Genomic DNA, 12,772 nt, shown 5'->3' with positions numbered 1-12,772 from the left:
CCCCTCCATTGTTTTGCAATTGCATCCACGGGCCTTCGCTTCTTCCCCTTTCCCCTTCCCGTCAGAAGACTCAGAACCCTAGCTCATTTACCACGGCGCGACTCCACGGCAACTAATCTCGCGGTCTAGTCGGCGGTGGCGGCGGCGGCGGCGGCGGCGGTGACGGAGATATGGTGGTGGCGGGGAGCGGTGGAGGGAATGCGTGGGCGAAGGAGATGACCCTCCGCCGGAGGATGGCCAGCATGTGGGCACTCCCTCCACCCTGAACTCCTCTGAAGAAATTTTCTCTATCCAGCTGTTAACTGCTGACTATGATTCTTTGTGTGGGTGTGAGATCAGATTCAACAAGACGCGGGACCATTTCCCGTCGCTGAAAGATTACAACGATTACCTGGAAGAAGTCGAGGATATGAGTAAGTTGCCCTTCCCTGTTTTTAGGCTGCTCATTCTTGGATGTAGCAGTTGTAAGGTTTTGGTCGAGGATTGCTGAGTTCAAATTTCGTCTCTTGGAAGCCTTCAACCTGATAGAAGGAATCGACGTCGAGGCGATTGAATCCAAAATTGCCAGGTATCAACAGGAAAATGCTGAACAGATTTACTTGTCGCGAGCTAAAAGGGTATGTTGTTCTTTGCTGTGGTATATGATGATGCAATAAAATTTCTGTAAATACTTTTTCTCTCTCATGTATATTCTAACCCGCTGTTGAGACCTGTGGATTCTGATTGAGAGCTATTGCTCTTTTCTGGCCAATGTGGTTCTTGTGTAGGCTGAAGATCTTGCTGCGGCACTTAAAGCAAGCAGAATGATCCCTGTGAAGGCTGATCCTAGTGATATGGTTAGTTGATATCAACAATCTCTAATACTTTTTGTACATCATAGTATATTTCGTTAAAACAACAACTTTGAGGGTTTGATGGTTGGATGTGTACTACATGTCCAGTTCCATTAGTTTTGACCTTTGGTTGATTACAGCTCTTCCTGTGTAGAGAATATTCAGTACGAATATTTTACACTTGATAGTTGTTAAATATCTAAAATTTAATAAATTTCTTTATAAATGGTCTCACCAAAATGCTAAATATTGAAGGGCCACCTAATAGATTTTTCACCTTTGCATCCTATCGGATTTATGTAATCAAACATTGTCTGCAAGTTTTAATCTAGCTGAAATATAACAGCATTTGACAATAACGATGGTTTGCTGATGTAAAGGTAAACACACCTGGCTGGATGTTCTGATTGCGTTTTTCAGTTGGCAGTGAACGTGCACATCCTCATTTTATCATCCTATCTCCTTAAAACATTTTGTATGTGGATGTATTGCAGCTTTAGGTATCCCCTTGATTGTTTAGTTATCTAACTACATATCAGGGCACTGTTATCGAAAGTTCAGGGACATAAGTTGTCATCATGTTCACTCCATTGCTTGACTTTCTTGTCGCTAATTCTATTCAGTTCTTTTTTGTTACCCAGTTTGGCCACCTGCATCATTGCATGTCAACTATAACAAACTTGAGAGCTTTCCTATCTTAGGTGCTACTTGACATTGATGTGTATTTTAATATATCATAGGTGCTTTTTATATTCTTTGTGGTACAAATGCCAATGTTTTGGTACTTCTGCAAATTGTAACAGGCTGCTGGAAGCTCCCAAGGCATCAGTGGTGGGGCGGGAGTTCAAGGCCAGTATGCCCCTGCTGCAGTTCCTGGTGGGTTGAATCAGCCTCGTCCAACTGGTATGGCCCCGCAACCAATCGGTGGTTTCGTGGATCCTCTTCAAGGACATGACGAGGAGACCATGAGACTTCGTGCGGAGAGAGGAGCTCGAGCAGGTGGTTGGACGGCGGAATTGAGTAGGAAGAGAGCATTAGAGGAGGCGTTTAACAGCATATTTATCTAAAGGTTAGATCAGATGCAGCACCTGTCCCAGAGGATGCCTGGTTAACTTCCGACAGCCCTCAGACTAGCACATACTACTTGTTGATCTATAGCATGGTTTCTGGACTTCAAGCACGGGAGATCAAAATATCATTCAGCGTCAAATAGCCCAGCAATCATCATGTTGATGTACTTTTGCTCATAGCAATGACCGCTATGCACTTGCCAATCTGTGAAGTACATAATAGCTGTGAAACTTGTCATTGTTCCTCTGTAATGGCAGGGTATTTTGTTTTACGAACGTCGCCTCCTTCTGAATATAGTATCACTTCTTCCACTTGACATTTCTTCATTGCAGTTTTTAGTAACAGACGACCAACATTGGGGATATAAATTAACCTGTTTACTTTCCAATCAACCAAAACTGGGGATATAAATTAAGAGCCAGCACCATGGCTGACAGGCAATTTTTTTAATAAATTTGAGATTTTTTTGTGCATATATTGCTTATAAAAATCCATTTTATATGTATCTTAGGCATTGAAAGTGAATTAATGATTAAGTGATAGCTGAAGCTAGACCTCATTAAACTTGTTTTGGACATTTTGACAGTGTAGAGTCGACCGTACTAATATGTGCAGCACTTGACGAGAGCATGCAAATCTCAAAGCATGAACCGAGAATGGATATGGTGGTGGTATAGCCCACCTGAAGCAGCCACATATTATCTACAAATCTATAAGTCACCATTCCTCAGTTCCAAGCTACAACAAATTGTTTGAATGTTTTTACTTTTCTATCAGCGTCAGTGCAAATACTAAATGAGAACAATGCTGAAAGCGATCAATAAAATGATATTGTTACACCAGCTACATAGATCTCTTTGAAATGGGGGACTATCGCCGCTTAGAAACTAGGCTCACTTTGCAAACTTCCACATCAAATCCGAAGTCCATTAGAACAAAAATCCAAGCACGCTGTTGCTCGGAGAGCTGATCCCTTGGTCCTTTGACCTCTACAAGTTTAGCTTCAGCGCCACCCCGTTCACCGTTGAAACGCCATAGCAGCAAATCGGGCATTCCGCTAGACCAGCTCCTGTAATCAAGGGCTAGATGCCGAAGAAGCAATGCCAAGCGATGCCCACCAACGCATGCAACAGCAGCTCGTAGGTCCGCCATTGAATGTCGGTCCCAATTAATACCCCTGCAGGAAGTCCCTTGATGTAGCTCCCAAGAGGTGATAAGCATCTCTTCAGCCAAACCATCTTGTATCCTTTTCAACTGGGACTCTATAAGGCCCTTTCTTGACTTGTAGAAGTCATCTGTTTCCAAATCAAGAGGGGCTGTCTGCAAGAGAACACACAAATCAAGCTACGCAAAAGAGTTGAAACAAAGCAAAGTAAAAAAAGTGTGACTCTGGAATAGACTCGAACATGGAAGCAATACAATTATCAAAAGCATAGTTATTCCAAGATGCACCAACATAGTCCACATGGTAATGCAACTAATAAAAAAAACATTGTACATAAATCAGGTACCTGAAATTTAGACTGGAAAACATCGCACACTTCTGAAAATATTACATCCCACATTAGAAGGCCAAAGATTGTCATCCATATGCCACCTTCTGAGTGGGTACCTTGCCAACTGCCTCCTTCATCAGCATAATACTGCAAAGCTAATTGCTCTACCCCACAAAGTTCGCCATCATAGCCATAAAATACACTCTTTGCTCCCGTTTCACAATTTAATGGCCTTCCTTCGATGTTCACCTGGTAAAAGAAAAGATGCATGAGGCATCCCAAGCATAGGTTATTTAGAATTATACATGTTACCACCTCGATCCAGTTGACCAGACAAATGAAAATACTTGTCCAGAGTGATATACATATATACCTCTTCTATATTTCTCCTAAGAGAATCAGCATAACTGGGAACTTTCCAGCGCCGTGGAGGTTTGCTTAAACGCACAACTCTCTTTTGCAGTGCAATCTTTGACCCAGCGCGGACGCATGGATCAATTACTCCCCCTTCAGCTACTGAAAGGCTCTCATTTGGGCGACCAATATGCTCCAAATCAACAGATAGCCTCAATGTCCAATATCCTCGCCGCCTACCAGAAGCAATTTTACTAAGTAATATCTTTAGAATCCTTATTGCATCTGCATACCTAGTTCCCCATAAAATAACAAAATTAGGTACAGACCGGAAGGACACTCCAAGGAATGCAGACTTGGGGGAGTTCTTTAAAATAATCAATTTCAGCACAGAAAGGAAATGGTCCTTCATCTGGATGCATTTGTACCTTCCATCAATTTACAGCCAAAAAGAGTAGTGAAGATCTCTATTTCTATCAGATTTCTTCATGGATAAGCTCAGCTTGAATGCACAAGTTTACATCAACCTCCGATTCACATACAAGATCAAACTTTAGAGGCTGCCTAGTAAATGTGTATGTGCAACTAAAGGGCCAAATATCTAACCGCTGTAAGCATAAAATTCAACCCAACCTAGAAATAGTATAGCTAAGGGTCTAGTTCAATAAAAATTGCATATAACATCTAAAATTTATGTATTTGACGATACTAGTTGAGTAATTCTGTTGATCTATAAGCTTATCACAACTTACCTGCGTTCGCGTTCATAAACAGAGACACCTAGTGTAAGTACTTTTGAATAGACCCAAGTAGAAGAAAAACATGAATAGAATGATGGAGGAGATTCAGCTAAGTTGCTATCTTCTTCTGTTGGCATAGTGCATACTCGATTCTCAGACAAATCAGCACACCTTGACACCATTTCCATGTTATCATTATCAAGAGATTCATCCATCAACTGTGCCACTCGAATAGCCTAATTGCAAGATATGATAAGCATTAAACACAATAGAAGACGGCTCTTCTTTTCTTTTTCAAAAAGGAAATGAAAACTTCACCTCTTCGTACTCAAGTAAATCATTTCTTTCTTTAAAAATACGGTGGCAAATGTTGCAGGTATAGTCTGGGAACTTCACCAGACCAAGATCAACTAATAGAAAGGATGAAAGATCTTGATCACCGTTTAGAAAAAAGAGCCTCTGCATGCAAGCTCTCGATCATTAGATGGTGGATAGAATAATACTGTTGACAGAATAAAGTCGAAGCAAAATTTGCTTTCACCTGGACACGCCAAAGAAGTTCATCAGCCATATTAGAGGTTCTTATACAGTTTCCTGTCCATTTTAAAATTTTCTTTGGTAGAGCTGTGCTGCATGTTCGAGAGGTGGAATAGCTTGTGAGGCCATAATGCCAAGAATGAAACAAAAAAAGAGACTTTACCAGGTCCCATTATTGTACATAGAGAGAAGGGTGCTAAGAAGCTCAGGTCGACGAGTGCAGCTTGTGTTAACCTGGAACGCAAAATAAAGGAAGGCAACATACATTAAGAAAAATAGGTAAAGTGTGGAAATCAAGCTAGGGAAAAGGGAAAAACAACTTGCAATAGCTGGCTGTTGATCAAAATATCAATCAGATGTTCAATTTATTTGTTGTTGAGGCACCAATTCGTTGCCAATATAGAGATGTGATGTGCGTATTCTTGCATATTCAAAGAAGCAGTCTGTCAACAATGCCACCTTTAAGACTTGTGACTGACTAAATGTATTCTTCGGCAGACTCTGGACCAGGTCATTTTAACAAATGTTGGTGAGCATGATTCTTGGACCTATCATTGGCAGAAGCCATACACGACTAGTCGATTCTACAATCACTACTTTGACACTCTGCCTAAACACCCCATCATGATGCATCTGTGGCAAACTAAACGTGTTATGAAACACAAAATTTTTGCTTGGCTTTTTATGATGGATAGGTTGAATACAAGGAACATGTTGAAACGTAGACACTATGTCATTGCATCCGGCTGGTCATGCTTGCTCTGCCCTGCGCCTCCAGAAGAAGACCTTGGTCATTTGTTCTTTTCTTGCCCCTTCAGCCAGCAGTGTTGGAATGTTCTTGGTAATCAGTGGCAACTGAACCAGCCCCTGTCAGAACGTCTACTAAGTGCTAAACTTGCTTGACGCAGAGGGCTCTTTTGGGAGGTATTTATCCTGGCTGCCTGGAGTCTTTGGAAAGTGCATAACGCCAAGTTATTTGATAACATCCCACCTTCTACTGCCGCCTGGAGGGTTTACCTCAGGATTGAACTTCAGCTACTGGCTCATCGCTTCTCTAAGGAGAAATTCATTGTTAAACTTACCCAACTTACACAGGAGCTAGCTTTGTAATCTAGGGGGTCTATCCCTTGGATCTTTTGTTTTCTCTTACTAATGTAAACTGTACAGTTCTACTAACAACTTTAATACAAACACAGTAGGAGCCTCCTGCTGTTTTCCCTGATAAAGAAAAAGGACTTGTGACTGACAACTTCCTAGAGTAGAAAAACACTAAATAAGGTATGTCTGGTAACTGCAATACGGCATTCCGATGCTCATCAATCTTCTCCAGTTTTTCCTCTACAAATTTGGCCAAGATTACATGTTTCTAAACATCTAGTGTTTATTGATGTGCATATGTGCTATCACTTGCCATATTCATTAGTTGGTGACATTTTTAAAGGAAAAACTTTAGTTGCATGGCCATGTCATTTTTTTTTTACCGCTCATAGGCAAACATTATGGATACATGGATGATCTTGTATTGCCAAACATCATAGGCAAACATAGTGTGTTGTTATATTCCTTAACTAGGGACCTAGCAGCAACATCATTTTGTAGGTCATGCATTATCATGTATGTGCACACTATGTTGATGCAACATAGGTCGACAGCATCCCACCAAGTTGGCACTCATATGTTGCCATGCAGTATTAAATAGATGTGTCGCTATTTTCTACGGGAAACAGATGTCCTACCATGAATCTTAAAGTAGTGCATAACTTTCCTAAGTACTCCCTCCGTTCCTAATTAATTGGCGCCGGCTGTTTTGCAAAGAAACCCCTGTAAATTTTCGAAACAAACCTGCAGTCCACGTTCTATCAGAACTTTTATGAAACCCCCCCTGTTTTTTCTCGAAATCAACGCGCAGTCCACGTTTAATTGAAGATGTGGACTGCAGGTTTATTTTGGAAATTTACAGGGTTTTTTTTGTAAAACAGCCGGCGCCAATTAATTAGGAACAGAGGGAGTAGCAACAAATGAATAAATGGTGATTCTAAACAAAAAGAGGCAAATGTTTGGGTAGAAAAAGGGGAACAACACACTTGTGCGTAATGAGAAAGGAGTCAAAAGATAAGACTGAAACCTTAAGGAGGTCCTTTAGTATTTCTTTCATTTCAGGAACACTTAGTACATCGAGAATCTCTTCCATTTCACATTCAGATGGAACATCGGTGCAAGAAAGCATGTATATATAACCTGCCACTATATAAGAAGCAGCTCCTGACTTAAATAGCTAAAGGATGGCAATATGGCAGTTACAAAAAACTGAGTAGGCCAGGTTATTACACTTTAACTCCATGGCTGCATGCTCCACATCTGATATCTCCCGGTATGAGATACTGCTCACTCGAAACCATGGCCCTGCGAGAAATTAAGTTAGTCGATTGCAAAGTTATATTTGCATGATAAGTGGCTCCATTTTCCTCAACCTACTAAAGCACTGAACTAAAGCTGCTCACTAAAAGTATAAAACAGAGATATGGAACAAGAAATCAAGAATGAAGCGAAACCAACATTTTAACTATCAATGGACATCAGGAGCTAACCCTTTCGAGTGTAAATCCTCACAAAAAGCCTTTGGCCATCATTCGATAACGACTTAAAAGAACCTATTGAATTCAAGAACATACACTAGTCATTAAGACTTCTTGATCAACAAACACAAAGATAGTGGGAAGGATAAAGAACCTAAAAATGATGTTTCGATATCACTAGACAGGTGTGTATGGTTAGCCATAACATCTGTTATCATCATATTAAAATTTGCTTGGTATCTTGCACTGCTAGGTCGCTGCAAATTTCCATTTCTAATAGCACCAAGAAATCTTTCCCATAAGGATTGTCGATGTATCAGATCACTGTATGTCTCATTGTCATTGTTACATTTCTCACAAGTAAGCTGAATGGGCACATCGCCAAGCTGTTGTTCAGGCAAACCAACCACAAATCCCTAATAAAATAGGAAAGCAAGCATCAGAAGTTGAATTGTTATTGATAAATAGAAGTCTATCAACCAAAAACTGATGCTCCAAGACGTAATCAAAGTTGCAGCAGGAACCTTGCAGCCTCCCTATAGCAAACAGGGTTAAAAAAGATGCTGCCAATAAGATTGATGTCATCAGCAACATTGACTTCGAAGTCACCACTAGATACATATTTTTAGCTTTGCTGGGTTGAGGGAATTAATCTCGATTCTAACTTTCAAATAAAATGTTCAGGCTTAAAGAGAGTGCCCAGTTATGACTAAAGATCTGCTTGTGCCAGAGTATACATGTTTTATAGTTGGGAGCTTGTATATGAACATATGAGCACCGTGTGAATCCTAATAACAACAGTGGCGATGTGCCTCTGGACTAAGAGTAACACCCTAAACTGCCTCTCTGAGTCTCTGAGGAAACTTGCTGAAACCAACTGCTGAACAAACAAATTACACTACAGACACATAGCACAAGCCGCCTAAATTCATCAACCCAACGATATGGCTCACTGCTGAAATTTATGAAGCATGACTGTCCTAGATCTCTTCTTCTTACAAGTACAAGTATTGGGATGGAGAGTATTAGTGTTCATAGTCAATAAGCAGAGAAGCAACTAAAATATGCGAGCAGAAACATATCTAGAGAAATCATACATGATCTTGCAATCCATGTCTAAATGTAGCATTTAAAGAACAACCATTGCATTAAGTTAAGTGGGCATTCACTAAGATTGCATGCAGGGAGACTTCTAAGATAATCTATCACACTAGTCGAGGCATAGTTTATTCATACCAATCAAAATCACCTAAAGATAGTCAAAGTAGAATTTAAGAAAAACTTGAATGGCAACATGGTATAACTGTAGTTCCCATTGTAGTGTGTTCTGCATGCGTTTATTCAAAAAGAGGGCCTTGCAACTGCAGGCTATACTATACTCAAGGGCATGGCAAACACAGGCTGTACACTTTTTCTGTGATATATAAAGAATCACCTTGCATTCAACAAAATGTGCATCCAGTAGAGGTGCCAAAACTTTAGCCAGCTCTCGAGGCAAGTATCCAAGCATCTGCCCACATTCAGACCCTGCATAAAGCACCTATCGCTGGAATTAAGAAAATAAAATCTACATGAAAGGATATTAACAGAAAACTGTATTAATCATAAAAGATGGAAACCTTGATAGCATCAGAGTCCTTGGCATTCTGAGGATCTCTTGAAACAGTAATGACCACTCCTTCTTGCAGTTCAACGTTTTCATGGAACCTCCGGCCCACTATGACAGTGTCAACAGCTACCTTGGTGCTAGAATCCACATCTGTACATGCATCAATACTGACGGAAGTTGTTTCTGTTGGAAGCATGCATGAAGAATCCTTTTCGACTGCATCGCCATTTTCAGCAATCTTGATATTTGGCAGGATAGCATCCGAAGGCATACATCTATTAAGCGTCTTGGAAATGTCAAGTGATCCATGCAGGGAGCCAGATGATAAGGCGGGGGTGCTATCTTTGGAGCTCCCGGTGTTACTATTCATCGAGAAGAATGCTCTGTCACTAGATACGTCTTCATCAGTCAGCCCCACATTTTCTGCCTCGTAGCCATTGTTCAAGCTGTCTAGAGTGGGTCCAATTGTTGTTGTTTTATTGAATCTGGAGTCAAGAAGGGTGCTCTGTGTTAGCTTCCGCTTCGACCCTCTAGCAAGGCATATATCTGCGTAGCTTGCGTCAACACAAAAGGCTTCAGAACATTGCAATATTAATAAGTACGGCATGCTTGCTTGCTGTGCATCTCATTATATCCAGAGCAAATTTGCACACTAATGGATTATCCTACATGAACCAACCCAAGCAACAAACATAGTCAATGGTTGACCATGAATGGCAATGCAGCACGCAAGAGGCAAAGAGTGACAAAATGCAACTGCACAAGCAGCTCGCAAGCACCCAATCACCCATCAGTCATCAGCATGAACTTGTAGTCACGAAGTAGCTACCGGAGCAAGCTGGATGCTTATGCCTTACTTGGGTTGTGAATTCGTGATTATCCAGCACTTAACTTTTTGACCAAAGCTGAATGCAGGCAGCATTTCGGATTAACACGGACTAGCTATAGCAAACCTAGAACAGTTCCACGGATTCAGGACGAGTGGAGAAGGTGTGGGGTTCGCGGACGCGCGTACGGACCGAGGTGTGTGTTGACGCAGTAGTCCGTGCCGCGGATGGACTCGCCGCAGACGGGGCACGCCACCCACTCCGCTGACGCGCCGTCGGCGCCGGCGCTCCGGCCCGTCGAGGGGCCAGCAGCCGCCGCTTCCCTGGCCGCCTCGCCCGCTCCCGCATTGTCAGCCTGCAGAAAACGGGGAGACGGTAAGAGTCGGAGAGACATATAACTTCGGCGAGTCCGGGGTTCGGGGCTTTGACCTGGTGGGAGGAGGTGGAAGAGGAAGAGAGGAGCGCGGCGAGGGAGGCGGGGAGAGGGGAGCGGCGGCGCCGGCCGATTAGGCGGACCAGGCTCTCCCGCCCGGTCAACATATTGAACCCCCGCCGCCGCCGCCGGAGAGGCGAGAAGCCGCGGGAGCGAGAGGAGGAGAGGAGGCGGCGCGCGATGGGCGTGGGCGGGAAGGAATGGGGGCGGGGGAGAGGGCAGCAGCGGAAGCGGTCGAAACTCTCTCTGGGTCGCGGCGTGGGTCAGCGTGCGGTTTTCTATTAACTAGGTTTATTTATTTATTTTCCTTTGTTCACGGCTAGTGGGTGTGCACCGCACCGTGTCCGGGTGCGGGCTGCAGGTTACTTGCACGATGTTTCTGACTTTTTTGTCGCAGGATGGAGCAAAAGCGCTGCAAGTTATTAGCACGTACTACTAGGCAGGCTATGATCCGATCCTTGGTGGGATGTCATTGTTAAAAACACAAAAAAAGCTTATTTTCTAGAGCATAGGTACTTATGAACACCGTGTGACAACTTTGGCTCCGGGAGAATTCGTGCACGGGGTAGATAGACACATGTACACGTGAATTTGGTAAGAAAATGTAATCATCCGCACTCTCCTCAAAAAAAAAAATGTTACTGTCCAGTTAGCAGTTGGCTGCTAGCACGGGTCATGTATCTTCTTAAATTTTGTTATATTTTAATATACGTCACCTACATGCACAACTTCGTGAAGAAAGGGAAATTTACTTTTGCTCTTCAATCTGTAGAAACGATAGCGTAGGCATAAAATGTTTTTAAAGGCATCGAATGTAGAAACTTGAAACATTTGTCTTAGATATTGGTCAAAATTATGCTCGAACAAGTTACTGTATAACTTTCAAACGTACCCAATGTTTTAGCCACTGGCTGCGACATCATGGCGATAGCAGGTTCAAACCCAAAATTGAGTTGACATGTTTGACAGTAAAACATTGCAATAACAATTTGCGATTACTTTTGGTAGTAGTTTTATAATCTACGCATAAACACACTCAAGTGGCACAAATGATTATTTGTCCGTCTGTCCAACATAAAGTTTTATATACTCCGTAGCAAATATGATCTAGGCAAGTGAATATTTGCTACAACAGGTGTCCGATTTCGAATGCAGTGCATAAGATAAGCTATAGGATAAGATGGATGATATAAGGTAGTATCCAACCGGACGTGATTTCAATGCAATCCAAGACAGACTAACCTTCTCAACCTATACATATCTCACATTCCACACTTTATATGCCTTTTTGATATAACTGGTTCATACATTTATGTATTGACTCTTGCTACACTTCTACATATTTTTATGAAAAAAAAATACTTTGAGAATGTATTTTTCATTTTGCAAAAATGAGAATGTTAACTTGTACTCTTGAAGCCTATCGACTATTATACATTAGAATGTATCCAGTTGCCACCTTCATCTACCAGTGACTACATGCCAGACAGAAACCATATATCCATGGGTTAAAAATGACATTTTTATAGCCTTGTCTTGTACGCACAAAATTACATCTTTATTTGACCCACTCCGTACTCGATCTTTGTATGCAGTCAATATTATCCGCATGCAAACTCGTAACGCTCAGCATTCTTGTGTCTCGGTAGAAACCCCGCTGGTATACAGCCAATGGGTTTATGAACCAAATGGAATTAGATAAATCTCTCATGTTCTTTATTGGCGACATATCCAAATGCAAACCTTCATTGGATATGAACTTTCGTTCCGGGCCATCAGAGGTACAATGTGTGGTCCGGATGAGAGATAAGAATCGGAGATAAGACCACGTGAAATAAGTACAGAGGTATGTGCAAAACATGTTTTTAGGTTATCGTTTTAATTTTGACCTTTGATATACACCACACGTTTTAAATCCAATGGTCGAGCGAAAATTTTGCTGTTTTGCTTAGAACGAAGATTTGCACACAAGACGTCGTTTTTTGTATCAATGAAAATTAACATTGTAAATAAGAGAATTGAACCCCGATGATCTGGTTCATAAATTCGCCTCTGCCGAGAGAAGGAAACGTAGCTTACGAGACACGAAACCATAAACATCTGCCCGTATCCAACGCTGATCTGACACGCAGGCAGGCACACGGCACAGCATCAGCGCTGTACTCGTTGCAAAAATACCGTGCGCTGCGGAAATATATATATCCTACCGTCCGCACCACATGACCACATGGGCTGTTGATGGGCGTGTCCACCTCTTCTAGAGGCTCCTCCTAATAATTCCCCCCTCTGGTCGCTG

General features: G+C 42.0%; 2 protein-coding genes across 9 annotated transcripts; one reads left to right on the top strand and one right to left on the bottom strand.

Moving 5' to 3' along the window:
- Nucleotides 1-28: 28 nt before the first annotated feature.
- Nucleotides 29-2,217, top strand: LOC100842017. The gene is made up of 5 exons (XM_003564199.3): nucleotides 29-244; nucleotides 340-413; nucleotides 514-617; nucleotides 768-836; nucleotides 1,637-2,217. Exons 1-5 carry the CDS (start codon nucleotides 171-173, stop codon nucleotides 1,898-1,900), a joined length of 585 nt encoding a protein of 194 aa, XP_003564247.1. The 5' UTR covers nucleotides 29-170; the 3' UTR covers nucleotides 1,901-2,217.
- Nucleotides 2,218-2,561: 344 nt separating this feature from the next.
- On the bottom strand, nucleotides 2,562-10,713 carry LOC100841714 (fanconi-associated nuclease 1 homolog). 8 transcript variants are annotated; one of them, XM_024456841.1, is made up of 16 exons: nucleotides 10,473-10,704; nucleotides 10,236-10,398; nucleotides 9,227-9,762; nucleotides 9,043-9,147; nucleotides 7,762-8,023; nucleotides 7,620-7,682; nucleotides 7,360-7,434; nucleotides 7,157-7,275; nucleotides 5,195-5,265; nucleotides 5,036-5,123; nucleotides 4,813-4,953; nucleotides 4,641-4,730; nucleotides 4,084-4,166; nucleotides 3,774-3,990; nucleotides 3,416-3,649; nucleotides 2,562-3,224 (listed from the first exon to the last, which is right to left on the bottom strand). In XM_024456841.1, the coding sequence occupies exons 1-16, from the start codon at nucleotides 10,581-10,583 to the stop codon at nucleotides 2,775-2,777; spliced, it is 2,808 nt and encodes a 935-aa protein (XP_024312609.1). In that variant the 5' UTR covers nucleotides 10,584-10,704; the 3' UTR covers nucleotides 2,562-2,774. The 8 variants fall into 8 exon arrangements, with proteins under 8 accessions (XP_024312609.1, XP_024312607.1, XP_024312608.1 ...); XM_024456839.1 differs by having other exon boundaries at nucleotides 3,774-4,166; XM_024456840.1 differs by lacking the exon at nucleotides 4,084-4,166 and having other exon boundaries at nucleotides 4,507-4,730; nucleotides 10,473-10,702.
- Between the last annotated feature and the right edge of the window lie 2,059 nt (nucleotides 10,714-12,772).

Source organism: Brachypodium distachyon, chromosome 1, assembly GCF_000005505.3.
Source record: "Brachypodium distachyon strain Bd21 chromosome 1, Brachypodium_distachyon_v3.0, whole genome shotgun sequence".
Taxonomy (NCBI): Eukaryota; Viridiplantae; Streptophyta; class Magnoliopsida; order Poales; family Poaceae; genus Brachypodium; species Brachypodium distachyon.
Note: the sequence above shows the minus strand (reverse complement) of the source record. Positions and strands in the feature narration are given on the sequence as shown.